We start from the raw sequence: 27,804 nt of genomic DNA on the forward strand, positions 1-27,804 counted from the left end.
ATAAACAGAAAGGCGTTTAATTCGCCAAAATTCACCCATTTAGAGTTCGGAAATCGGTTAAAAAAATAGATGGTCTTTTTTCTGCTCCATCAAGGTATATATTGACACTTACATAGGTCTGCTGATAATGTTCCCCTTTAAATTAAACTAAATGAGCTCAAATATAGCAACAAATGAGGCATAATGATGCAATATTTACATACAGCTAGCCTAAATAGCATGTTAGCATCGATTAGCTTGCAGTGACCAAATATGTCTGATTAGCACTCCACACAAGTCAATAACATCAACAAAACTCATCTTTGTGCATTCATGCACAACGGTATAAGTTTGGTGGACAAAATGAGACAGAAAAAGAAGTGGCATAAAACACGTCCTAGGAAGTCGGAGAAAGTTGTACATGTAAACAAACTAGGGTGAGTTCAAGGACCGCCAAAATTAGTAGGACAAAACAGCGCTCGCCCAATACTCGACTCAGTGAAGCATGTTTAATATAAACAGTGTGCTTTATAACAATTAGGGATGTTTGTGTCATGTTTGTCCTCCTGCAGAAACTATATTAACACAAAAAAATATGTTTTCCCCCTCATCATTTCCATTTTTCATATATTTTTGAAAAAGCTCCAGAGAGCCACTAGGGCGGTGCTAAAGAGCCGAATTCGGCCCTAGAGCCGCGGGTTGCCGACCCCTGCCCTATCACAATAATGTACCTTAACAACACAATCTAAATCAAATCAAATCAACTTTATTTATATAACACATTTAAAATTTACCACAGGGGTAGCCAAAGTGCTGTACAATGGGCAGGTTAAAAAATAATACGAGAACCGAACAAACAACACAACACAAACAGAACATAATAAAAAATAAATAAAACATAAAAACAGGTTCACAGCAGGTGTTTAATGGGGCACCATTGCAGGATGGATATCACGCAGTGTTAAAAAAGTATGTTTTTAAAGTATGTTCCTGAGCCCATGTGGTGATATCCTTTAGAGATTGATGCCGGTTTTTGATACAGTGCTGTCTGGGGGATGGAAGGTCACGGTCATTCAATGTTGGTTTGCGGCCATGCCGCTTACGTGGAGTGATTTCTCCAGATTCTCTGAACCTTTTGATGATATTATGGAGCGTAGATGTTGAAATCCCTCAATTTCTTGCAATTGCACTTTGAGAAAGGTTGTTCTTAAACTGTTTGACTATTTGCTCACGCAGTTGTGGACAAAGGGGTGTATCAATCATCAATCAATGTTTATTTATATAGCCCCAAATCACAAATGTCTCAAAGGACTGCACGAATCATTACGACTACAACATCCTCGGAAGAACCCACAAAAGGGCAAGGAAAACTCACACCCAGTGGGCAGGGAGAATTCACATCCAGTGGGACGCCAGTGACAATGCTGACTATGAGAAACCTTGGAGAGGACCTCAGATGTGGGCAACCCCCCCCCTCTAGGGGACCGAAAGCAATGGATGTGGAGCGGGTCTAACATGATACTGTGAAAGTTCAATCCATAGTGGCTCCAAGACAGCAGCGAGAGTCCCGTCCACAGGAAACCATCTCAAGCGGATCAGCAGCGTAGAGATGTCCCCAACCGATACAGGCGAGCGGTCCATCCTGGGTCCCGACGAGCGGTCCACCCTGGGTCTCGACTCTGGACAGTCAGTACTTCATCCATGGTCATCGGACCGGACCCCCTCCACAAGGGAAGGGGGGACATAGGAGAAAGAAAAGAAGCGGCAGATCAACTGGTCTAAAAAGGAGGTCTATTTAAAGGCTAGAGTATACAGATGAGTTTTAAGATGAGACTTAAATGCTTCTACTGAGGTAGCATCTCGAACTGTACCTCGCCCCATCCTTGTTTGCGAATTACTTAACATTTCATGGAAGTTGTTTTTATAGCCAATCATGGCACCCACCTGTTCCCAATTAGCCTGCACACCTGTGGGATCTTCCAAATAAGTGTTTGATGAGCATTCCTCAACTTTATCAGTATTTATTGCCACCTTTCCCAACTTCTTTGTCACGTGTTGCTGGCATCAAATTGTAAAGTTAATGATTATTTGCAACAAAAAAAATGTTATCAGTTTGAACATGAAATATGTTGTCTTTGTAGCATATTCAACTGAATATGGCTTGAAAAGGATTTGCAAATCATTGTATTCTGTTTATATTTACATCTAACACAATTTCCCAACTCATATGGAAACAGGGTTTGTAATACATCTCGTTTTTGCATAAGGCTGCAATGTATTTGTGCAATATGGCTTTCAGACCACAGGCCCAAGTATTAGTGTCAGAGTTGTGGTGTAGGCTCCTCTCCAACACTGAGGCATGTGCACCATTGCAGCTCACGAGAGACAAGACAGTTAAATGGAGGGCAGACGTTGCCTTCTGCTACGTCTGTGGCTCCCTCATGCCTCAGGGACTCGGTGAAGCTCCTATATGACACACAGCCGCGTTATCTTGTTATGGCTAAATTTAGCCCTCGTGCAAGTTTGGTTTCCAGGCAGCTGATTCCATCCACATTTGTGCGCATGCATGCTCTTTTCTGCTGCACAATGTCAACATCTGCTGCAGCCCAGCTGAAAGTAGACCATGCACTTTAAAGGCCTACTGAAAGCCACTACTAGCGACCACACAGTCTGATAGTTTATATATCAATGATGAAATATTAACATTGCAACACATGCCAATACGGCCGCTTTAGTTTAATAAATTGCAATTTCAAATTTTGCGCGGAAATATCATGCTAAAACGTCGCGGTATGATGAGGCCTGCGCTTGACGTCACGAATTGTAGACAACATTTTGTTCCTGCACCGTTAACAGCTATAAGTCGTCTATTTTCATCGCATAATTCCACATTATTCTGGACATCTGTGTTGCTGAATCTTTTGCAATTTGTTCAATGAATAATGGAGACGTCAAAGAAGAAAGATGTAGGTGGGAAGCGGTGTATAGCGGCCGCCTTTAGCAACACAAACACAGCCGGTGTTTCATTGTTTACATTCCCGAAAGATGACGGAGAAGCTTTACTATGGAACAGAGCGGTCAAGCGAACACGGTTCCCAACCACATGTCAACCGGCAGGTTTCGGTGAGAAAATGGTGGTAATAAGTCGGCTCTTACCGTAGACATGAGCGGAGAGCTTGCGTCGTTCCTCCTTCACCTGTCAAAGAGGCAGATGCGGACTCTCTTACCTCCTCCTACCGGCCGCCCTTGACCGTCGGATGCTTCCACCTTGGAGGAGGGGAGAAAAAAAAATATCTCAGCCCGTCTGCCTCCGTCTCGTCAAGAAACGTGGCTTCCCTCAGAGACATTGGCGGTCACCAATGTGGGGCGGTTTAGCTCGGTTGGTAGAGCGACCGTGCCAGCAACTTGAGGGTTGCAGGTTCGATTCCCTCTTCCGCCAGCCTAGTCACTGCCGTTGTGTCCTTGGGCAAGACTCTTTACCCACCTGCCCCCAGTGCCACCCACACTGTTTTGAATGTAACTTAGATATTGGGTTTCACTATGTAAAGCGCTTTGAGTCACTAGAGAAAAAGCGCTATATAAATATAATTCACTTCACACCCGTGACCACACCCCTCCGACCTTCAGGTTGTACAGCAACGACCATATAATCTCACTAAAACACTAGTAACACAATAAGCAGATATGGGATTTTCCAGAATTATCCTAGTAAATTTGTCTAATAACATCTGAATCGCTCTGCCGTTTATTTTTTTTATTTATTATTTTTTTCAGTCGTTCACTCTCACTTTCCTCATCCACGAATCTTTCATCCTTGCTCAAATTATTGAGGAAATCGTCGCTTTCTCGGTCCGAATCGCTCTCGCTGCTGGTGGCCATGATTGTAAACAATGTTCAGATGTGAGGAGCTCCACAACCCGTGACGTCACGCGCACATCGTCTGCTACTTCCGGTACAGGCAAGGCTTTTTTATCAGCGACCAAAAGTTGCAAACTTTATCGTGGATGTTCTCTACTAAATCCTTTCAGCAAAAATATGGCAATATGGCGAAATGATGAAGTATGACACATAGAATGGACCTGCTATCCCCGTTTAAATAAGAACATCTCATTTCAGTAGGCCTTTGAAGGCAGCGTCGTAAATTTCAGCCATAAGTGGATATAAAACAGTGTGAGGGAGCTCTTTAAGCACATTGCTGCTGCTTTGCTTGTTAGTTTGAGTTATCAACTGCTGACTATTATTGAAATGTTGCCAACACATATATTTAATTGGAATTACGACTTGGCTTCACCACCCATCTTAGAGGTTATTTATTCCCTTTTTGTTAGCGATTTGTAACCGGCTCCACTGCATGCCTGGACCTACAATCTGATGTAGAACACTATCTAAAAGGCACTTTTAACATAGTTACTTCCTGCAAAGGGTAAAGAATGCTGATGCCAATCAGGACCTCGGACTATTCCCACAATAGTTTTTGCTCCTTATCACAAAGGCCCTTTGTCTTTTTGAACAGTTTACATGGACACCTTTAAGTCACTCACCAACATGGTATGCTCTTTATTCTCATTGCAAGGGTGCAAAACCAGTCAAGTTGGCACGTTGTGTAAATTTGCTAATCATTTTCAACTTTTATTCAACTGAATAGACGGCAAAAACAAGATGTTTAAAGGCCTACTGAAATGAGATGTTCTTATTTAAACGGGGATAGCAGGTCCATTCTATGTGTCATACTTCATCATTTCACCATATTGCCATATTTTTGCTGAAAGGATTTAGTAGAGAACATCCACGATAAAGTTTGCAACTTTTGGTCGCTAATAAAAAAGCCTTGCCTGTACCGGAAGTAGCAGACGATGTGTGCGTGACGTCACGGGTTGTGGAGCTCCTCACATCTGAACATTGTTTACAATCATGGCCACCAGCAGCAAGAGCGATTCAGACCGAGAAAGCGACGATTTCCCTATTAATTTGAGCGAGGATGAAAGATTCGTGGATGATGAAAGTGAAAGTGAAGGACTGCATGGCGTAGTGGGTAGAGCGGCCGTGTCAGAAACCTGAGGGTTGCAGGTTCGCTTCCCACCTATGGACATCCAAATCGCTGCCGTTGTGTCCTTGGGCAGGACACTTCACCCTTTGCCCCCGGTGCCGCTCACACTGATGAATGAATGATTGGTGGTGGTCGGAGGGGCCGTAGGCGCAAACTGGCAGCCACGCTTCCGTCAGTCTACCCCAGGGCAGCTGTGGCTACAGATGTAGCTTACCACCACCATCGTGTGAATGAATGATGGGTTCCCACTTCTATGTGAGCGCTTTGAGTATCTAACAATAGAAAAAGCGCGATATAAATATAATCCATTATTATTATTACTCGATCATTTCGCGATATTGCCATATTTTTCCTGAAAGGATTTAGTAGAGAACATCGACGATAAAGTTCGCAACTTTTGGTCGCTAATAAAAAAGCCTTGCCTGTACCGGAAGTAGCAGACGATGTGCGCGTGATGTCACATGTTGTGGAGCTCCTCACATCTGAACATTGTTTACAATCATGGCCACCAGCAGCAGGAGCGATTCAGACCGAGAAAGCGACAATTGCCCCATTAATTTGTGGATGAGGAAAGTGAGAGTGAAGGACTAGAAAAAAAAAAAAGACAGGGCAGTGGGAGCGATCCAGATGTTATTAGACACATTTAATAGTATAATTCCGGAAAATCCCTTGTCTGCTTATTGTGTCACTAGGGTTGTAGTGAGATTATACTGTCGTACCTGAAAGTCGGAGGGGTGTGGTGACAACCAGTGTCTTCGAAGGAAGCCACACAGCTGCCTCTTTGACAGGTGCACGAGGAATGACGCAAGCTCCGCTCATGTCTACGGTAAGAGCTGACTTATAACCACAATTTCCTCACCAAAACCTGCCGGTTGACATGTGGTAGGAAACAGTGTTCGCTTGACCGCTCTGTTTCATAGTAAAGCTTCACCTTCGGGAATGTAAACAAGGAAACACCGGCTGTGTTTGTGTTGCTAAAGGCAGCTGCAAAGTTAAAATTAAAGTACCAATGATTGTCACACACATACCAGATGTGGGGAAATTATTCTCTGCATTTGACCCATCACCCATGATCACCCCCTGGGAGGTGAGGGGAGCAGTGGGCAGCAGTGGTGCCACGCCCAGGAATCATTTATGGTGTTTTATCCCCCAATTCCATCCCTTGATGCTGATTGCCAAGCAGGGAGGTAATGGGTCCCATTTTTATAGTCTTTGGTATGACTCGGCCGGGGTTTGAACATACGACCTACCGATCTCAGGGCGGACACTCTAACCACTAAGCCACTGAGTACACCGCTTCCCACCTACATCTTTCTTCTTTGACGTATCCATTATTAAGTGAACAAATTGCAAAAGATTCGGCAACACAGATGTCCAGAATACTGTGTAATTTTGCGATTAAAGCAGACGACTTATAGCTTGGATCGGGCTGGATCGTACACCCTGGACAAGTCGCCACCTCAACGCAGGAGAAACCTATTTTGTTTTTGCAAATAATCGTTAACTTTGAATTTAATGGCAGCAACACATTGCCAAAAAGTTGTCACGGGGGCATTTTTACCACTGTGTTACATGGCCTTTCCTTTTAACAACACTCAGTAAACGTTTGGGAACTGAGGAGACACATTTTTGAAGCTTTTCAGGTGGAATTCATTCTTGCTTGATGTACAGCTTAAGTTGTCCAACAGTCTGGAGTCTCTGTTGTGGTATTTTAGGCTTCATATTTTAGGCCACACATTTTCAATGTGAGACAGGTCTGGACTACAGGCAGGCCAGTCTAGTACCCGCACTCTTTTACTATGAAGCCACGCTGTGTTGTAATACGTGGCTTGGCATTGTCTTGCTAAAATAAGCAGGGGCGTCCATGTTAACGTCGCTTGGATGGCAACATATGTTGCTCCAAAACCTGTATGTACCTTTCAGCATTAATGGTGCCTTAAAGTTACCCATGCCATGGGCACTAATGCACCCCCATACCATCCCAGATGCTGGCTTTTCAACTTTGCTCCTATAACAATTCAAATGGTTCTTTTCCTCTATGGTCCGGAGGACACGATGTACACAGTTTCTAAAAAAAATTTGAAATGTGGACTCGTCAGACCACAGAACACCTTTCCACTTTGCATCAGTCCATCTTGGATAGCCCAGGGAAGCCGGCTGCGTTTCTGGGTGTTGTTGATAAATGGGTTTGGCTTTGCATAGTATAGTTTTAACTTGCATTTACAGATGTAGCGACCAACTGTATTTAGTGACAGTGGTTTTTCTGAAGTGTTCCTGAGCCCATGTGGTGATATCCTTTACACACTGATGTTGCTTTTTGATGCAGTACCGCCTGAGGGATCGAAGGTCCGTAATATCATCGCTTACGTGCAGTGATTTCTCCAGATTCTCTGAACCTTTTGATGATTTTACAGACCTTGGATGGCGAAGTCCCTTGCAATAGCTCGTTGAGAAATGTTGTTCTTAAACTGTTCGACAATTAGCTCATGCATTTGTTGACAAAGTGGTGACCCTCGTCCCGTCCTTGCTTGTGCATGACTGAGCATTTCATGGAAGCTGCTTTTATACCTGTTCCCAATTAGCCTGTTCACCTGTGGGATGTTCCAAATAAGTGTTTGATGAGCATTCCCTCAATTTTCTCAGTCTTTTTTGCCACTTGTGTCAGCTTAAAAAAAAAATGTTGCAGGCATCAAATTCCGAATGAGTTATTTGCCAAAAAGAACAAAGTTTTCTAGTTTGAACGTTAAGCATCTTGTCTTTGCTGTCCATCCAACTGAATATAAGTTGAAAATTATTTGCAAATCGCTGTGTTTTGTTTTTATTTACTTTTTACACAATGTGATGACTTCACCGGTTTTGGGTTTTGCACAACAAAATGTCACTTTCACCACAAACCTGTTCAGGATTAGACAAACATTGAACAGGAACCGTGATGGGTCGCCATTTACTGCGCCTCGTAAAAAGCGGGGTAAAGGGTGGACACTTGGGGAGGATGAGTTACAAAAAACAACAACAAAAAAACATGTTCTGAGAGATCTGGATCTTGGACAATTCTCAGTGCAATTGCATTTTGCAATTTAACTTAAGAAAATATTATTGTTGGCATTACAAACATTAGATGTGATCACTTCCAGCCCGCTTTGACAGTAGAAGTGGAGCAGCTGTTGGAGAACTGACCTGATCTTAGTGCGGCTCTTAAAACTGAGACCAGCTTGAGGAGACAACATCCTGCTTCCCTCCAAGGTGGCTTTGCCGCCTGCTTCGTCACCTTGGAATGTCCCCCAGCAGTTGTATCAGCAAGTAGCAGGACAGGAGCTCGGCCTCATCTTACCATCAATCAATCAATCAATGTTTACTTATATAGCCCTAAATCACTAGTGTCTCAAAGGGCTGCACAAACCACTACCACATCCTCGGTAGGCCCACATAAGGGCAAGGAAAACTCACACCCAGTGGGACGTCGGTGACGATGACTATGAGAACCTTGGAGAGGAGGAAAGCAATGGATGTCGAGCGGGTCTAACATGATACTGTGAAAGTTCAATCCACAATGGATCCAACATAGTCGCGAGAGTCCAGTCCAAAGCGGATCCAACACAGCAGCGAGAGTCCCGTTCACAGCGGAGCCAGCAGGAAACCATCCCAAGCGGAGGCGGATCAGCAGCGCAGAGATGTCCCCAGCCGATACACAGGCAAGCAGTACATGGCCACCGGATCGGACCGGACCCCCTCAGTATTTACGTTCCGTCCCAGTATTGCAGCCTAGTGATTGTTTTGGTTTTAGTTGAAAACGATACGTTTTGGAATAATGGAAATTTAAATAACATTGGAGAAGTTTGTCGTGAATTCGCCACAGATTTTATTTTTTATTATCTAATGCATGGGTGTCAAAAGTGTGCCCCGGAGGCCATTTGCGGCCCACAGCTAATGTTTTAAAGGCCCACGGCACATTCGAAAAATACTATTAAAATAAACAAAAGTGAAATAAAAAAGCTGAAAGGCTAAATGTAATTTAGAAAAAGTTGCAACGTTGACTAATAAAACAAAGCCGTTTTTTTTTCTTTCAAACTGTCATTGCTCAAAACATAATATTGAATCAAAATCAATGTTATTATGGATTATTGACCTATCCAAGGTTTCCATTACTTCACATCAAATATTCCACTAAGAAAAATATTTTTGGTGGAAGGTTTTGCAAATTTGATAAATAAATAACCGAAAGAATTATATTTTGTTGTTTTCTTACTGTACCGAAAATGAACCGAACCCTGACCTCTGAACCGAGGTACGTACCGAACTGAAATGTTTGTGTACCATTACACCCCTACTATATATATATATATATATATATATATATATATATTGCAATTTTGCTGAATTTGTATCAACAAAAATAGTTGTAAAAATAGTTCTAGTGAATTGCAATCACGATAAAAGCCAGGAGATCCAAAATTAAGTTGTTTGCAGAATAAAAATAACTTTTCGAAACACTCAAAGCGCTCACAGAGAAGTGGGACTCAACATTCATTCACACCTGCTGGTGGTAAGCTACATCAGTAGCCACAGCTGCCCTATTATATGCAGACCTATACCAAAAAAAAAAACCTCATAATTCTGCAAAATTAGGACATTTCAATTTAGAATACATCACATATTATATACATTTACCTATAATGCAAATTTGTGAAATGAGACACTATAGTAGACCCACCTATTCACATCTTAAGTGTGGAAATTGGTAGTAACTTCATACACCACTTTGGCGATGCATGCGCGTTTATCATAACTCTCTCGCTCTCTCTGTCTCTGCCCCTCCCCCACCAATGTTGCTGCTCACAATTTGTTTTGTTATTAACCCCTTCTTAACCCTGAATGTACATTGAAAATACACGCAACCCTAACTTAAAATGACATTTGAGGCATTTAAAAAACTCCACCCGGACAGCCCCGCAAAAGAGGAGGTATGGTCAGTCTATGGTAGCTCGGTCGCTGCTAGCATGCCGTGTGTTGAACAAGACTCCAAGGTATTTGAACTCCTCCACTTGGGGCAGGGTCTCCTCCCCAACCCGGAGATGGCAAATGTTGAAAAACTTGTGGAAAAATACCGGGTATTTTTCCACAAGTTTTTAGTTGTTTTTATGTCTTTTTTTCTAAAGAGTTCAAGAAAGACGACTACAAATGAGCAATATTTTGCACTAAACTGATGACATAGTGCTGTATTTTGCTCTATTTATCTCTTTTTTTTCAACCAAAAAGGCTTTGTTCTGATCAGGGGGTACTTAAATTTAAAAAAATTGTTCATGACTGAAAAAAGGTTGAGAACCACTGGCTTAAACTGAGGTCTTTTTGTGAGGTATTTCGACGTCTCAGTGTCATATGTGACCGTCTGAACCCCATCTGTTTGTTTTCCAAAATGGTCAAGTTGTTGTGATCCGCTGCCCGGATCATGTTTTGATTTCGATTTTTGAGTCTTTTTGTGTTTTCTGTTTTGGACTCATTCGGTTCCGGTTTGTGCACCTCTGTTTGTTTCCTTGGTAACTCATTATTTTCACCTGCCGCCTGTTCCGAACGCGCACCTGTGTTTTCTGATTACTGTCTTTATTTAAGCCTGCCTTTTCCGTTCATTCAGTCTTGCTTCCTAGTTTGTGTTCGCACAACAGTGACGACTTTGGTTACCAGTTCTGCTTATGCTAGCCTCCATGCTAAACCCTTATGTTCTTTCTAGCTCCCATGCTAGTTCTATTCGTTGTTGTCAAAGCCTGATTTAATTTTTGATGAATCATTTGTTTCTTACCTTCACGCTGTGTTCGAAGCCCGACTGCATCATTGGGAGAACGACTCCGCATCACCATGTGACCCAATCGTTACACAAATCAGTCTTAACTTCAGTATTTTATTCGGGTGAAGTTTTGTTATTGCCGCCACAATCCGATGACATCCTGTCTGTCATGTTTGTGCGCTATCAGTGCTAAATCACTGCATCTGACTCACTTGAAGGTGCAGTCAAACTTTATGGCCTGATGTCATCTCTTTCTCTGCCCCGGCTCATATTTCAGCAGTCTCACACATACCATGGTCAGCCCCCCCCCCCCTCTTACTTGAGGAATGCATTTACTTTGGTTAGTCTGGCCCATTGTGTTCAGGTAGATGTTGGAGGGTCAGATAGCGTTTGTGCATGAGCGTGTACACGTGTGGGAGTGTTGGACTGCCCGAGTGTGGGAGGAGCCATCTCCTCATCCTGGGTGTGAGCCCGTTGCGCTCTCGGACAGATCAGTCACAGACCAGAGTGCGTAAACTCCGGTCTCCGTTCCTTTTTCATCCAGAGTCCGGATTCCAGTCTGTCGGCTATGCTGGCGAACCACTTCTGTTTGGAACTCTTCTTGGAAATATCTTACCGCGGCGTTTGACAATGCAGGGAAGGGCGGGTAAAGGTCCAAAGAAGGAGCTGGTCATAGAGAGTCCTCAGCAATACAAGCGCTCGGCGACTGCGGAGGTTGAAGCGGACTCAGTGCCACAGATGGTGGTAAGACCCAGATATAAGACTCTTATTTCAGTGATGAATTGATATTCCTGTTTGTTTTGATCGGCGGTATTATTACACAAGTCAGTCACTGTGTTTGAGTGTCGGAGCAGGTGTCATTAGCCTATTTTTCGGACTATAAGTCGCAGTTTTTTTTTCATAGTTTGGCCGGGGGTGCGACTTATACTCAGGAGCGACTTGTGTGTGGAATTATTAAGCCGTAAAATATCAAATAATATTATGCTCCATCCTATCTTGCCGATTGTATTGTACCATATGTCCCGGCAAGAAATCTGCCTTCAAAGGACTCCGGCTTATTAGTGATTCCCAAAGCCCAAAAAAAGTCCGCGGGCTATAGAGCGTTTTCCGTTCGGGCTCCAGTACTCTGGAATGCCCTCCCGGTAACAGTTGGAGATGCTACCTCAGTAGAAGCATTTAAGTCTCACCTTAAAACTCATTTGTATACTCTAGCCTTTAAATAGACCTCCTTTTTAGACCAGTTGATCTGCCGTTTCTTTTCTTTTTTCTCCTATGTCCCACTCTCCCTTGTGGAGGGGGTCCGGACCGGTCCGGTGGCCATGTACTGCTCGCCTGTGTATCGGCTGGGGACATCTCTGCGCTGCTGATCCGCCTCCGCTTGGGATGGTTTCCTGTTGGCTCCGCTGTGAACGGTACTCTCGCTGCTCTGTCCGAGCCGCTTTGGACTGGACTCTTGCGACTGTGTTGGATCCATTATGGATTGAACTTTCACAGTATCATGTTAGACCCGCTCGACATCCATTGCTTTCCTCCTCTCCAAGGTTCTCATAGTCATCATTGTCACCGACGTCCCACTGGGTGTGAGTTTCCCTTGCCCTTATGTGGGCCTACCGAGGATGTCATAGTGGTTTGTGTTGTGGTTTGTGCAGCCCTTTGAGACACTAGTGATTTAGGGCTATATAAGTAAACATTGATTGATTGATTGATTGATTTAGCTCATTCACGTAAGAGACTAGACCAGTGGTCTCAAACAATTGGCCCGCGAGACGTTTAACGAGTTTAACATGATCGGCGTCATACTTGCCAACGTTCCCAATTTTCGTGGGAGCCCCCTGAATTTCAGGGCATCCATTCTCTCGAAATCTCTGTCGATTTTGACTTGATCAACAATATTTAGGGGGTGCCGTAATGGCACTGTCTTTATTGGCCTCTACTTCCTGTACAGACGACGCACAAGCCTAGTTCTATGTTGCATTTGACGGTGTTGTACGCATGTTTGCAATTGCAAGACATATTTGATCAACAGCTACACAGGTCACACTGAGAGTGGCCTTAAAAAAACAAATTTAACACTGTTACAAATATGTGCCAGACTGTGAACCCACACCAAACAAGAATGACAAACACATTTCAGGAGAACATCCGCACCGTAATACAACATAAACACAACAGAACAAATACCCAGAATCCCATGCAGCCCTAACTCTTCCGGGCTACCACCAACCCCCCATGCCCCCACCCTCTCTACTTGCGTCGGTTGAGGTTAAAAAAAAAAAAGTTAAAGTAGCAATGATTGTCACACACACACGGGGTGTGGCGAAATTATTCTCTGCATTTGATCCATCACCCTTGATCACCACCTGGGGGGTGAGGGGAGCAGTGGGCAGCAGCATTACCGCGCCCGGGAATCATTTTTGGTGATTTAACCCCCAATTCCAACCCTTAATGCCAAGTGCGAAGCAGGGAGGTAATGAGTCCCATTTTTATAGTCTTTGGTTTGACTCGGCCGGGATTTGAACTCACGACCTACCGATCTCAGGGCGGACACTCTAACCACTAGGCCACTGATTAGGGTGTTTGTTATTCTAGTTTGGTGTGGGTTCACAGTGTGGGGCGCATATTAGTAAGAGTGTTGAAGTTGTTTTATATCACAACCATCAGTGTGATCTGTATGGCTGTGGAACAAGACACCTGCTTTACACAGAGTAAAGGCAAAAAAAAACCTCCTCTGCCATTTTGAAAATGACGACATGGGAAGCGTCACTCGTGACGTCACGAATCTGACCCGGCGGTTAAAGTAAGCTTGCGCTTATAAATTTGGGGAGCGAGTTTGAACCGGCAGTAATTCAAGGCAGGCGCTTATTAGATGCCCGGCGGCTATTCAAGGAAATACGGTATACTCCAGTGCAACGTATATATGTTTTTTCCGTCTTTATTATGCATTTTCGGCAGGTACGACTTATACTCCGGAGCAACTTACACTTCGAAAAATACGGTACATACTTCTATACCAGACCTGGGCAGATTAAGGCCCGGGGGCCACATCTAAAAACATTTTTTAGATCTTTAAGATGGAAAGTGTAGCTGCCATTATGATGTGCAGTCATGTTTTTGTCATGTTTTGTGGTGACGTTCTGTTTGGTTTTGGACTCATCGTGCACTTTTCTTTGTTTGGTACTGTCACGCACCTGATTCACTTGGATTCATGCACCTGTTAATCACCCAAGCACTATTTAAGCCTGCAGTTGCCAGGCAGTCAGCCTGGCGACATCAACCTCTACACACCCTTGTTATCCATGCTGCTCTTTTCTTGTTCCAAGTAAGTTTTCGTTATTCATGCCATAGTTTGCAAGTTTTGTTTTATGTCCATAGTTTACGTTATAGCAATAGTTTTTGTTTTCTTAGCCAAGTTTTGTACCTCCGCTGTGGGCGCCTTTCTTTTGTTCCTTTTTTGAGTTAAGATTAAAAGATGTCCTTACCTTCACATCGTGTCCGATCCAGTCGCTTTGCACCACGGGAAAACCAAAATCCACGTCATGATGGCCAAAAAGAACGCGGAGTTGGAATATAATTACAACACTTTATGTACATATTTATATAATATTTACATATTTATATAATATGTAACTACAAGCTCCATTCACAGACAGAGTCCCATTGCTTTTATGAGTGGTCAAGCGAGTCAAAAGCCAGGGGAAAAAAAACACTATTTTTTTCCATCCATCCATTTTCTACCGTTTATTCCCTTTCGGGGTTGCGGGGGGCGCAGGCGCCTATCTCAGATATTTTTATTTTATTTCATTTTAATTTGCCCGCTGTAATTCTATCGTGGCGGGCCGGCACAAATAAATGAATGTGTGGGACAACCCTGAGTTACTATGGTCATCTAATTAGTTACTATGGTCATCTAATTAGTTACTATGGTCATCTAATTACTTACTATGGTTATCTAATTAGTTACTATGGTCATCTAATTAGTTACTATGGTCATCTAATTAGTTACTATGGTCATCTAATTAGTTACTAGGGTCATCTAATTAGTTACTATGGTCATCTAATTAGTTACTATGGTCATCTAGTTACTATGGTCATCTAATTAGTTACTATGGTCATCTAATTACTTACTATGGTTATCTAATTAGTTACTATGGTCATCTAATTAGTTACTATGGTCATCTAATTAGTTACTATGGTCATCTAATTAGTTACTAGGGTCATCTAATTAGTTACTAGGGTCATCTAATTAGTTACTATGGTCATCTAATTAGTTACTATGGTCATCTAATTACTTACTATGGTTATCTAATTAGTTACTATGGTCATCTAATTACTTACTATGGTTATCTAATTAGTTACTATGGTCATCTAATTAGTTACTATGGTCATCTAATTAGTTACTAGGGTCATCTAATTAGTTACTAGGGTCATCTAATTAGTTACTAGGGTCATCTAATTAGTTACTATGGTCATCTAATTAGTTACTAGGGTCATCTAATTAGTTACTATGGTCATCTAATTAGTTACTATGGTCATCTAATTAGTTACTATGGTCATCTAGTTACTATGGTCATCTAATTAGTTACTATGGTCATCTAATTACTTACTATGGTTATCTAATTAGTTACTATGGTCATCTAATTAGTTACTATGGTCATCTAATTAGTTACTATGGTCATCTAATTAGTTACTAGGGTCATCTAATTAGTTACTATGGTCATCTAATTAGTTACTATGGTCATCTAATTACTTACTATGGTTATCTAATTAGTTACTATGGTCATCTAATTACTTACTATGGTTATCTAATTAGTTACTATGGTCATCTAATTAGTTACTATGGTCATCTAATTAGTTACTAGGGTCATCTAATTAGTTACTAGGGTCATCTAATTAGTTACTAGGGTCATCTAATTAGTTACTATGGTCATCTAATTAGTTACTATGGTCATCTAATTACTTACTATGGTTATCTAATTAGTTACTATGGTCATCTAATTAGTTACTATGGTCATCTAATTAGTTACTATGGTCATCTAATTAGTTACTAGGGTCATCTAATTAGTTACTATGGTCATCTAATTAGTTACTATGGTCATCTAATTAGTTACTATGGTCATCTAATTACTTACTATGGTTATCTAATTAGTTACTATGGTCATCTAATTACTTACTATGGTTATCTAATTAGTTACTATGGTCATCTAATTAGTTACTAGGGTCATCTAATTAGTTACTAGGGTCATCTAATTAGTTACTAGGGTCATCTAATTAGTTACTAGGGTCATCTAATTAGTTACTATGGTCATCTAATTAGTTACTATGGTCATCTAATTACTTACTATGGTTATCTAATTAGTTACTATGGTCATCTAATTAGTTACTATGGTCATCTAATTAGTTACTATGGTCATCTAATTAGTTACTATGGTCATCTAATTAGTTACTATGGTCATCTAATTAGTTACTAGGGTCATCTAATTAGTTACTAGGGTCATCTAATTAGTTACTAGGGTCATCTAATTAGTTACTATGGTCATCTAATTAGTTACTATGGTCATCTAATTACTTACTATGGTTATCTAATTAGTTACTATGGTCATCTAATTAGTTACTATGGTCATCTAATTAGTTACTATGGTCATCTAATTAGTTACTAGGGTCATCTAATTAGTTACTATGGTCATCTAATTAGTTACTATGGTCATCTAATTAGTTACTATGGTCATCTAATTACTTACTATGGTTATCTAATTAGTTACTATGGTCATCTAATTACTTACTATGGTTATCTAATTAGTTACTATGGTCATCTAATTAGTTACTAGGGTCATCTAATTAGTTACTAGGGTCATCTAATTAGTTACTAGGGTCATCTAATTAGTTACTATGGTCATCTAATTAGTTACTATGGTCATCTAATTACTTACTATGGTTATCTAATTAGTTACTATGGTCATCTAATTACTTACTATGGTTATCTAATTAGTTACTATGGTCATCTAATTAGTTACTATGGTCATCTAATTAGTTACTAGGGTCATCTAATTAGTTACTAGGGTCATCTAATTAGTTACTATGGTCATCTAATTAGTTACTAGGGTCATCTAATTAGTTACTAGGGTCATCTAATTAGTTACTATGGTCATCTAATTACTTACTATGGTTATCTAATTAGTTACTATGGTCATCTAATTAGTTACTATGGTCATCTAATTAGTTATTAGGGTCATCTAATTAGTTAGTATGGTCATCTAATTAGTTACTATGGTCATCTAATTAGTTACTAGGGTCATCTAATTAGTTACTATGGTCATTTAGTTAGTTACTATGGTCATCTAATTAGTTACTAGGGTCATCTAATTAGTTACTAGGGTCATCTAATTAGTTACTATGGTCATCTAATTAGTTACTATGGTCATCTAATTAGTTACTATGGGCATCTAATTAGTTACTATGGTCATCTAATTAGTTACTAGGGTCATCTAATTAGTAACTATGGTCATCTAATTAGTTACTAGGGTCATCTAATTAGTTACTATGGTCATCTAATTAGTTACTAGGGTCATCTAATTAGTTACTAGGGTCATCTAATTAGTTACTATGGTCATCTAATTAGTTACTATGGTCATCTAATTACTTACTATGGTTATCTAATTAGTTACTATGGTCATCTAATTAGTTACTATGGTCATCTAATTAGTTATTAGGGTCATCTAATTAGTTAGTATGGTCATCTAATTAGTTACTATGGTCATCTAATTAGTTACTAGGGTCATCTAATTAGTTACTATGGTCATTTAGTTAGTTACTATGGTCATCTAATTAGTTACTAGGGTCATCTAATTAGTTACTAGGGTCATCTAATTAGTTACTATGGTCATCTAATTAGTTACTATGGTCATCTAATTAGTTACTATGGGCATCTAATTAGTTACTATGGTCATCTAATTAGTTACTATGGTCATCTAATTAGTAACTATGGTCATCTAATTAGTTACTAGGGTCATCTAATTAGTTATTAGGGTCATCTAATTAGTTAGTATGGTCATCTAATTAGTTACTATGGTCATCTAATTAGTTACTAGGGTCATCTAATTAGTTACTATGGTCATTTAGTTAGTTACTATGGTCATCTAATTAGTTACTAGGGTCATCTAATTAGTTACTATGGTCATCTAATTAGTTACTATGGTCATCTAATTAGTTACTAGGGTCATCTAATTAGTTACTATGGTCATCTAATTAGTTACTATGTTAATGTAAGTCCCAGCAGCTCAGACGAGGCACCAAACAATGTGGGCGGGAAGCGTTTCCACTGACGCGAAAGGAGATTTTCACAACAGAGTTCTAAAGCTTAGTGATATATCAGATATATCAGATCGCAGGTGGGTTTATTTTGTACCCTTTGTGTCATATTTCACTGTTTGTTGCATTTTTGTAGCGTTTCACTGGATTGGAAAATGTGTTGATCGAAAAAGGGGTGTGACGTTCATATTTTGTCAATATTCAGTGTTTTATCCTTCATAGAAAAAAATTAAATTCCATTATTTTTTTTAAGGTGATCTGTCGTAACGTTTTTAGCATTCAATCAGATATTATTGTGAAGTTTTGTATTAAATAGGTATACACATGTTTTCCCTCTAAATGTGGCCCCCGAGTGAAAATAACTGCCCAGGCCTGTTCTACACCAACTCCCAGGGATAAAGTGCTAAGTTAGCACCAGCGGAAATTTGATGCCGTTATTGTGGCTTGTAAAGCAGTTTTATTTGGCTCAAAAGTCAGTCTGAATTGTTTTTCGCTCCACAGCAAAGTCCCAGAATGCCCTTTGATCAGAAACTGCTTAAATCAGTTCAGTTTTCTAGATAAATTCAAATCCGTCCACCCTGAGTCTGAAAATACAGTTTTTAGATCAGGGCTGGGCAAATTAAGGCCTGGGGGCCACATGCGGCCCGTTGAGCTTTTCAATCTGGCCCGCCGGACGTAGCCAATTTTTTTAATTTATTTAAGATCTATGGGGGCGGTATAGCTCGGTTGGTAGAGTGGCCGTGCCAGCAACTTCAGGGTTGCAGGTTCGATTCCCGCTTCCGCCATCCTAGTCACTGCCGTTATGTCCTTGGGCAAGACACTTTACCCACCTGGTTTAAATGTAATTTAGATATTGGGTTTCACTATGTAAAGCGCTTTGAGTCACTAGAGAAAAGCGCTATATAAACTAAGATGGAAAGTATAGCTGCCATTATAATGTTTTCTAATGACCGTAAGTCTTCAACTATACAAAGTCATTCAATGGTTGGAATCCGCACTTTTGCATGATATACTAGTTACTCTGGTCATCTAATTAGTAGGGGTGTAACGGTACACAAAAATTTCGGTTCGGTACGTACCTCGGATTAGAGGTCACGGTTCGGTTCATTTTCGGTACAGTAAGAAAACAACGAAATCTACATTTTTTGGTTATTTATTTACCAAATTTGTAAACAATGGCTTTATCCTTTTAACATTGGGAACATTATAATAATTCTGCATTAAACTGCCTCATATTGTTGCTTTGATTAAATAAAATGACACAACTTTTTTTCTACATATAAAAAGTGCAACATTAAACAGTTTATCAACATGTGACAGCAGGGACCCTGCCATTCAAAACTAAGCTGCAACATTACTAATGATTTAAATAAAAATTGAATGCCTCTTCCATTTGCAGCCTTCTGAAACAAATACCAAAATCAACTTTTTCCACAGGCTAATAATACATTTCAAAATAAAATAACAATCATGAATGAATCAAACATTCAAGCCTTGAAGTAGTAAGAGAAAGTGCATGAATAAAATGTTAATTATTGCTCAGTTTGCTACACTGATTTGCTTTAACATTGAATATGGAACAAGCAACGCTGATATAATTTAATAGTGCAAAATCAACTTTCAAAAAACATCAATGGTATATTAAATAAACTTTAAATAGAAAAATGGAATGCCTCTTCTATTTGCAGCCTTCTCAGGTAAATATCAACAATAACGTCTCGGAAGAGTTAGTGCTGCCAGGGGTTCTAGGTGTTTGTTCTGTTGTGTTTATGTTGTGTTACGGTGCGAATGTTCCCCCGAAATGTGTTTGTCATTCTTGTTTGGTGTGGGTTCACAGTGTGGGGCATATTTGTAACAGTGATAAAGTTGTTTATACGGCCACCCTAAGTGTGACCTGTGTGACTATTGACCAAGTATGTGTTGCATTCACTTGTTTGTGTGTAGAAGCCGCATATATTACTTGACTGGGCCGGCACGCTGTTTGTATGGAGAAAAAGCGGACATGACAACAGGTTGTAATGGCACTACCTTTAAGGCACGCCCCCAATATTGTTGTCCGGGTGGAAATTGGGAGAAGTTCGTGAGAATGGTTGCCTCTAGGAGATTTTCAGGAGGGGCACTGACATTCAGGAGTCTCCCGGGAAAATCGGGAGGGTTGGCATGTATGGTGAATGCGGTGTGTATATTAATTTTATTAATCTAATGTTAATTTGATATTTCTTCACGGGCCAAATGAAAGTACACGGCGGGCCAAATTTGGCCCGCGGGCCAGAGTTTGACACCCATGTTTTAAAGGCCCACGGGAGATTCTAAAAATACTATTAAAATAAACAAAAACATACCAAAAGTGAAACAAAAAGCTTAAATATTAAATATAATTTAGAAAAAGTTGCGATGTTGACTAATAAAACAAAGCTGTTTTTTTTTCTCTTTCAAACTGTCATTGCTCAAAACATGAATCAAAATCAATGTTATAATGAATTATTGACCTATCCAAGGTTCCCATTACTTTACATCAAATATTCCACTAGGAAAAATATTTTTGGTGGAAGATTTTGCAAATTTGGTAAATAAATAACAAAAAAAATTATATTTTGTTGTTTTCTTACTGTACCGAAAATGAACCGAACCGTGACCTCTGAACCGAGGTACGTACCGAACTGAAATTGTTGTGTACCGTTACACCTTTAGTGCTAAGTCATGCATCACCGGTCTACTCCACTTATCGTATACCCTAAATTATTTCCTGCTGATCTTCCTTCTCTAATATACCGAGCGGTATAGCTCGGTTGGTAGAGCGGCCGTGCCAGTAACTTGAGGGTTGCAGGTTCGATCCCCGCTTCCGCCATTCTAGTCACTGCCGTTGTGTCCTTGGGCAGGGCACTTTACCCACCTGCTCCCAGTGCCACCCACACTGGTTTAAATGTAACTTAGATATTCAATCAATCAATGTTTATTTATATAGCCCCAAATCACAAATGTCTCAAAGGACTGCACAAATCATTACGACTACAACATCCTCGGAAGAACCCACAAAAGGGCAAGGAAAACTCACACCCAGTGGGCAGGGAGAATTCACATCCAGTGGGACGCCAGTGACAATGCTGACTATGAGAAACCTTGGAGAGGACCTCAGATGTGGGCAACCCCCCCCCTCTAGGGGACCGAAAGCAATGGATGTCGAGCGGGTCTAACATGATACTCTGAAAGTTCAATCCATAGTGGCTCCAACACAGCCGCGAGAGTTCAGTTCAAAGCGGATCCAAGACAGCAGCGAGAGTCCCGTCCACAGGAAACCATCCCAAGCGGAGGCGGATCAGCAGCGTAGAGAAGTTCCCAACCGATACACAGGCGAGCGGTCCATCCTGGGTCTCGACTATGGACAGCCAGTACTTCATCCATGGTCATCGGACCGGACCCCCTCCACAAGGGAGCGGGGGACATAGGAGAAAAAAGAAAAGAAGCGGCAGATCAACTAGTCTAAAAAGGAGGTTTATTTAAAGGCTAGAGTATACAGATGAGTTTTAAGGTGAGACTTAAATGTTTCTACTGAGGTAGCATCTCGAACTGTTACCGGGAGGGCATTCCAGAGTACTGGAGCCCGAAATGAAAACGCTCTATAGCCCGCAGACTTTTTTTGGGCTCTAGGAATCATTAATAAGCAGGAGTCTTTTGTACGCAGATTTCTTGCCGGGACATATGGTACAATACAATCGGCAAGATAGGATGGAGCTAGACCGTGTAGTATTTTATACGTAAGTAGTAAAACCTTAAAGTCACATCTTAAGTGCACAGGAAGCCAGTGCAGGTGAGCCAGTATAGGTATATATGTATGTATATAAAGGTATATACAGTATAGGTATATATGTATATAAAGGTATATACAGTATAGGTATATATGTATGTATATATGTATATAAAGGTATATACAGTATAGGTATGTATATATGTATATAAAGGTATATACAGTATAGGTATGTATATATGTATATAAAGGTATATACAGTATAGGTATGTATATATGTATATAGAGGTATATACAGTATAGGTATATACGTATGTATATATGTATATAAAGGTATATATGTATGTATATATGTATATAAAGGTATATACAGTACAGGCGTAATATGATCAAACTTTCTTGTTCTTGTCAAAAGTCTAGCAGCCGCATTTTGTACCAACTGTAATCTTTTAATGCTAGACATGGGGAGACCCGAAAATAATACGTTACAGTAATCGAGACGAGGCGTAACAAACGCACGGATAATGATCTCGGCGTCCTTAGTGGACAAAATGGAGCGAATTTTAGCGATATTTCTGCGATATTGAGTTTCACTATGTAAAAGCGCTTTGAGTCACTAGAGAAAAGCGCTATATGAATATAATTTGCTTCACTTCACTTCATTTCTTTGCTTTTTCATGTAAACCACCCTAAATGTCTCAAGCGTAGCTGCATTTAATTACTGCTTAACTATTATCTTAAGTATGTGTCCACGTATTGAAATTGATAGAAGGTTAAACAATTGTGCGCTCATGTTTAGCAGAACAGATAACGGACTTGCTGAAGCCAACAGACATATGGTCTCAATCTCCACCTCCCTTTTGAACACAAGGTCACATGGTCGACTTACTCTGTGTCAGCACTGGAATATAAAGACCAGTAAATACTGGTTTTGGGGCACGTCTTAATCCATCAGAGGTTGAGCTGGACAACTCATTTAATTATTGACTTATGATAAATTCCTTATCAAGCTCGGACAGTTCTTATTTTGTTTTTTATGTGTGCAAGGCTTGTTTCAGTTTCTGCATGATGGTTGTGCCTCAGTGCATAAAGCAACCATTAAGATAAGGTTGGTTGGCCTTTGGAATAAACTTGGGACAAAATTGAGGGGTTAACCTCAGTAGCCTTTGACTTCACAAATGGAAGTTATTTTAGCAACAAAGGGAAGTCCAATGTAACGGTCCAGTGGAGAAGGAGACGGCACGGAGGCAGCGTGTTTATTATTACATACAAACCTCGTTTCCATAGGAGTTGGGAAATTGTGTTGGATGTAAATATAAACAGAATACAATGATTTGCAAATCCTTTTCAAGCCATATTCAGTTGAATATGCTACAAAGACAACATATTTGATTTTCAAACTCATAAATTTCATTTTTTTTGTTGCAAATCATAAATAACTTAGAATTTAATGTCTGCAACATGTGCCAAAGTAGTTGGGAAAGGGCATGTTCACCACTGTGTTACATCACCTTTTCTTTTAACAACACTCAATAAACGTTTGGGAACTGAGGAAATTAATTGTTGAAGCTTTGAAAGTGGAATTCTTTCCCATTCTTGTTTTATGTAGAGCAGGGGTGTCAAACTCAAATACAGAGTGGGCCAAAATTTAAAACCGAACAAAGCCGCGGGCCGAGGTTGAACAAATTAACCTTTTAATAGGGACCCAAACAAGTTTTGCATTGAATTACCATGAATTGATTAACGTGGGGGCTTCACGGTGGCAGAGGGGTTAGTGCGTCTGCCTCACAATACGAAGATCCTGCAGTCCTGGGTTCAAATCCAGGCTCGGGATCTTTCTGTGTGGAGTTTGCATGTTCTCCCCGTGAATGCGTGGGTTCCCTCCGGGTACTCCGGCTTCCTCCCACTTCCAAAGACATGCACCTGGGGATAGGCCCCTCCCACCTCCAAAGACATGCACCTGGGGATAGGCCCCTCCCACCTCCAAAGACATGCACCTGGGGATAGGCCCCTCCCACCTCCAAAGACATGCACCTGGGGATAGGTTGATTGGCAACACTAAAATTGGCCCTAGTGTGTGAATGTTGTCTGTCTATCTGTGTTGGCCCTGCGATGAGGTGGCGACTTGTCCAGGGTGTACCCCGCCTCCCGCCCGATAGTAGCTGAGATAGGCGCCAGCACCCCCCGCAACCCCAAAAGGGAATAAGCGGTAGAAAATGAATGAATGAATGATTAACGTGGACCCCGACTTAAACAAGTTGAAAAACTTATTTGGGTGTTACCATTTAGTGGTCAATTGTACGGAATATGTACTGTACTGTGCAATCTACTAATAAAAGTATCAATCAATCAATCAATCAAATCTTGAACAAGCAAAGCTCACAGTATATAAATTTATAGTGACATGCAAAATCGAGTTTCAAATAATAATAATAGTTAAAAAAAAAATCAATGGCATATCAAATAAAATTTAAACAAAAATGGAATGCCTCTTTTCGGCGGCGTGGTTGAGGTGGACGGGGTTTGGTGATAGCGGGGGTGTATTTTGTAGCGTCCTGGAAGAGTTAGTGCTGCAAGGGATTCTGGGTATTTGTTCTGTTGTGTTTGTGTTATGTTACAGTGCAGATGTTCTCCCGAAATGTGTTTGTCATTCTTGTTTGGTGTGAGTTCACAGTGTGGCGCATATTTGTAACAGTGTTAAAGTTGTTTATACGGCCACCCTCAGTGTGACCTGTATGGCTGTTGACCAAGTATGCCTTGCATTCACTTATGTGTGTGTAATAGCCGCATATATTATGCGAGTGGGCCTGCACGCTGTTTGTATGGAGGACAGGTTGTAGAGAAAGCTAAAGGAAGTGCCTAAAAGGCACGCCCTCAATATTGTTGTCCGGGTGGAAATCGGAAGAATGCTTGCCCCGGGAGATTTTCGGGAGGGGCAATGAACTTCAGGAGGATTGGCAAGTGTGAGAAATTGCGGTGTTACAGTGCGGGTGTTCTCCCAAAATGTGTCATTCTTGTTTGGTGTGGGTTCACAGTGTGGCGCTTATTTGTAACAGTGTTAAAGTTGTTTATACGGCCACCCTCAGTGTGACCTGTCTGGCTGTTGACCAAGTATGCCTTGCATTCACTTGTGTGTGTGTGTATTAGCCGCATATATTATGTGACTGGGCTGGCACGCTGTTTGTATGGAAGGAAAGCAGACGTGGCGACAGGTTGTAGAGAACGCCAAAGGCAGTGTTTTCAGGGCCCTCCCCAAATTCGGGAGGGACACTGAACCTCGGAAGTCTCCTGGGAAAATCGGGAGGGTTGGCAAGTAAGAGTGTTAGCGGTGAATGCGGTGTTACAGCAGGCCAACTCAAATTTTAATTTGATATCGCCTCAAGAGCCAAGTGATATTACACGGCCGGCCAAATTTGGCCCACAGGCCAGAGTTTGACACCCATGATGTAGAGCTTCAGTCGTTCAATAGTACAGGGTCTCTGCTGTCGTATTTTACGCTTCATAAGCGCCACACATTTTCCATGGGGGACAGGTCTGGACTGCAGGCGGGCCAGGGAAGTACCCGCACTCTTTTACTACGAAGCCACGCTGTCGTAACACATGGCTTGGCATTGTCTTGCTGAAATAAGCAGGGGCGTCCATGATAACGTTGCTTGGATGACAACACATGTTGCTCCAAAACCTGTATGGACCTTTCAGCATTAATGGTACGTAAAGTCTTTTTTGATAACTGGGTTAATAAAAGTGCCACTGACTGTTAACAGTACAGTTAAGACCTCAATGGCGGAGTGGGCGGATGATGGTTGCATTGAAGCTCCACAACTGTCACAAAGGCGGAGGAAGGCTGCAGCAAAGATGGTCCCCCAATTGTCTTGGTCTCCATGCCATTGGACCCTGGCCTTGTCTTTGCCAAGGACAGTGTGGTGGCTGTCTGTGCACCAGTCTCCCCACTTTAAAAGATTCTTCTCCTGAAGGCAATCCCACCAACAGGGGGACAATCATACTCGTTTCCAGTGATCACAGACTACAGTACAGTTGTCATTCACTTCAATTTCAGTGAATATCGCTCATAAGTGTGTATATTTATATGAATACTTTCACCAGAAAATATATCGAGATATATATCGAATATCGAGTTTAAGTAAAAATATATCGAGATATACTTTTTAGTCCATATCACCCAGTTCAAATAAACCGTATGACCTTGAATTGCCGCCGGGGCGCTGATTAATTTAAAACCTCTTCTCACTCCGGCGCTTACCAAAGGCATGCGGTAAATTTAGGCCGGCGCTTATAAATTTGAGTGTGATGTAAGGATACCATCATGAAAAGCACATTTAATAAAAAAAAAGTTATTATGGTCTTACCTTTACTTATAAATGAAGTCCATGCGCAGCTCCTTCTGATCAAAAGCATTGATAACTTGTTTATAGAAGTCTTCCTTATCTTTCTTCAGGTTTAAAAGTCTCTCTGTCTCGATGGATACCTTCCTTTATTACCTCCTGCTTCGATTGAAAGTCCAGTTTAGAAAACTGTTTTATTTTAGATATGTAATCCTCCATGTTAAAAGTGCAAGCGAGAGGAAAAAATAAACGATCGCTTCTTCTTGTCACTTCTTCTGCAGCCGAGTAGTCGCAAGAAGGATCACTAGCGCCCTCTACCACCAGGAGGCGGGAGTCATTTAATGACTCGTATTTGACACACGCAGCTACGGTATACTAATAAAACATAGCTGCTTACTGTTATTTTTAGCATGGACCTTAAATCCTACTGAATAGCTCTTAATCTTCTTCCCTTTATGCGATTTCCAATTATTGATATCAGCCTCCTCCATTTTGAAAACGATGACAGGTGAAGTGTCACTCGTGACGTGACGAGTTTGACCCGGGGGAAATTCTAGAAATGCGCTAATAAGAATAATATTTTGCGAAACGAGTTTGACCCTGGCAGTAATTCTAGGCAGGCGCATACTGTATACCCGGAAATAAGGTATTTTTACATTTTTTTCAGCTGAAGTGGGATTGATTCCCTCTCAATGCCTGTTTCATGTCTATCCTGTGATTGAGTGGCAATCAGTCAATGGTGTAACTCACCTTTGTTACCTTGGATGAGGCCCAGTCCTGCCTACTAGTGGACATCACCAATAAATTATTTTCTAAAATATGAAATTCTTCAGTACTCTAATTTAAAACCCTGAAATCGAAACAGATTCTGCAAAACACATTTCTAATTGGATGTTTTCTTTACAATATAGAAGAGGAAGAGTCCATCCCATCAGGGTTTCATTTCAACAGGCTTGGGATCTCGTGACTCTGGAGGCTGTACTGCATGATTCATGTGTTTTTCTCACATCATTCATCCCTTGGAACAATTCGGTGACCTTTCCTTAGCACACAGGGTGTGTCTTTCCAAGAAAAGCAATCCAAAGATCCGTAATAACGTTCACTGATGCATCTACCTGTTTGAAGTCCCGACATTCATGCATTTCCTATGTAATTTTTCAGCCTGGTGCCACAGGTGTTTAAAGGCCTACTGAAATGAGATGTTCTTATTTAAACGGGGATAGCAGGTCCATTCTATGTGTCATACTTCATCATTTCGCCATATTGCCATATTTTTGCTGAAAGAATTTAGTAGAGAACATCCACGATAAAGTTTGCAACTTTTGGTCGCTAATAAAAAAGCCTTGCCTGTACCGGAAGTAGCAGACGATGTGCGCGTGACGTCACGGGTTGTGGAGCTCCTCACATCTGAACATTGTTTACAATCATGGCCACCAGCAGCCAGAGCGATTCGGAACGAGAAAGCGACAATTTCCGCATTAATTTGAGCTAGGGTGAAAGATTTGTGGATGAGGAAAGTGAGAGTGAAGGACAGGAAAAAAAAAAAATACTAGAGGGCAGTGGGAGCGATTCAGATGTTATTAGTGAAGTGAAGTGAATTATATTT

General features: G+C 41.0%; 1 protein-coding gene across 5 annotated transcripts in view; it reads left to right on the plus strand.

The window, feature by feature from the left end:
• The window catches only part of LOC133538482 (dedicator of cytokinesis protein 9-like), a 304,828-nt gene that overhangs the window by 105,455 nt on the left and 171,569 nt on the right, over positions 1-27,804 (plus strand). For 2 of the 5 annotated variants that reach the window (XM_061880140.1, XM_061880139.1), the window contains exon 1: positions 11,187-11,549. The exons of the other annotated variants lie outside the window; for them this stretch is intronic. In XM_061880140.1, the coding sequence (XP_061736124.1) occupies positions 11,202-11,549 (348 nt within the window). In that variant the 5' untranslated portion in view covers positions 11,187-11,201. Of the gene's footprint in view, positions 1-11,186; positions 11,550-27,804 lie in introns of those variants that run through there. 5 annotated transcript variants of the gene reach the window in all.

The sequence above is a fragment of the Nerophis ophidion genome, linkage group LG19, assembly GCF_033978795.1.
Source record: "Nerophis ophidion isolate RoL-2023_Sa linkage group LG19, RoL_Noph_v1.0, whole genome shotgun sequence".
In the NCBI taxonomy this organism is placed as follows: Eukaryota; Metazoa; Chordata; class Actinopteri; order Syngnathiformes; family Syngnathidae; genus Nerophis; species Nerophis ophidion.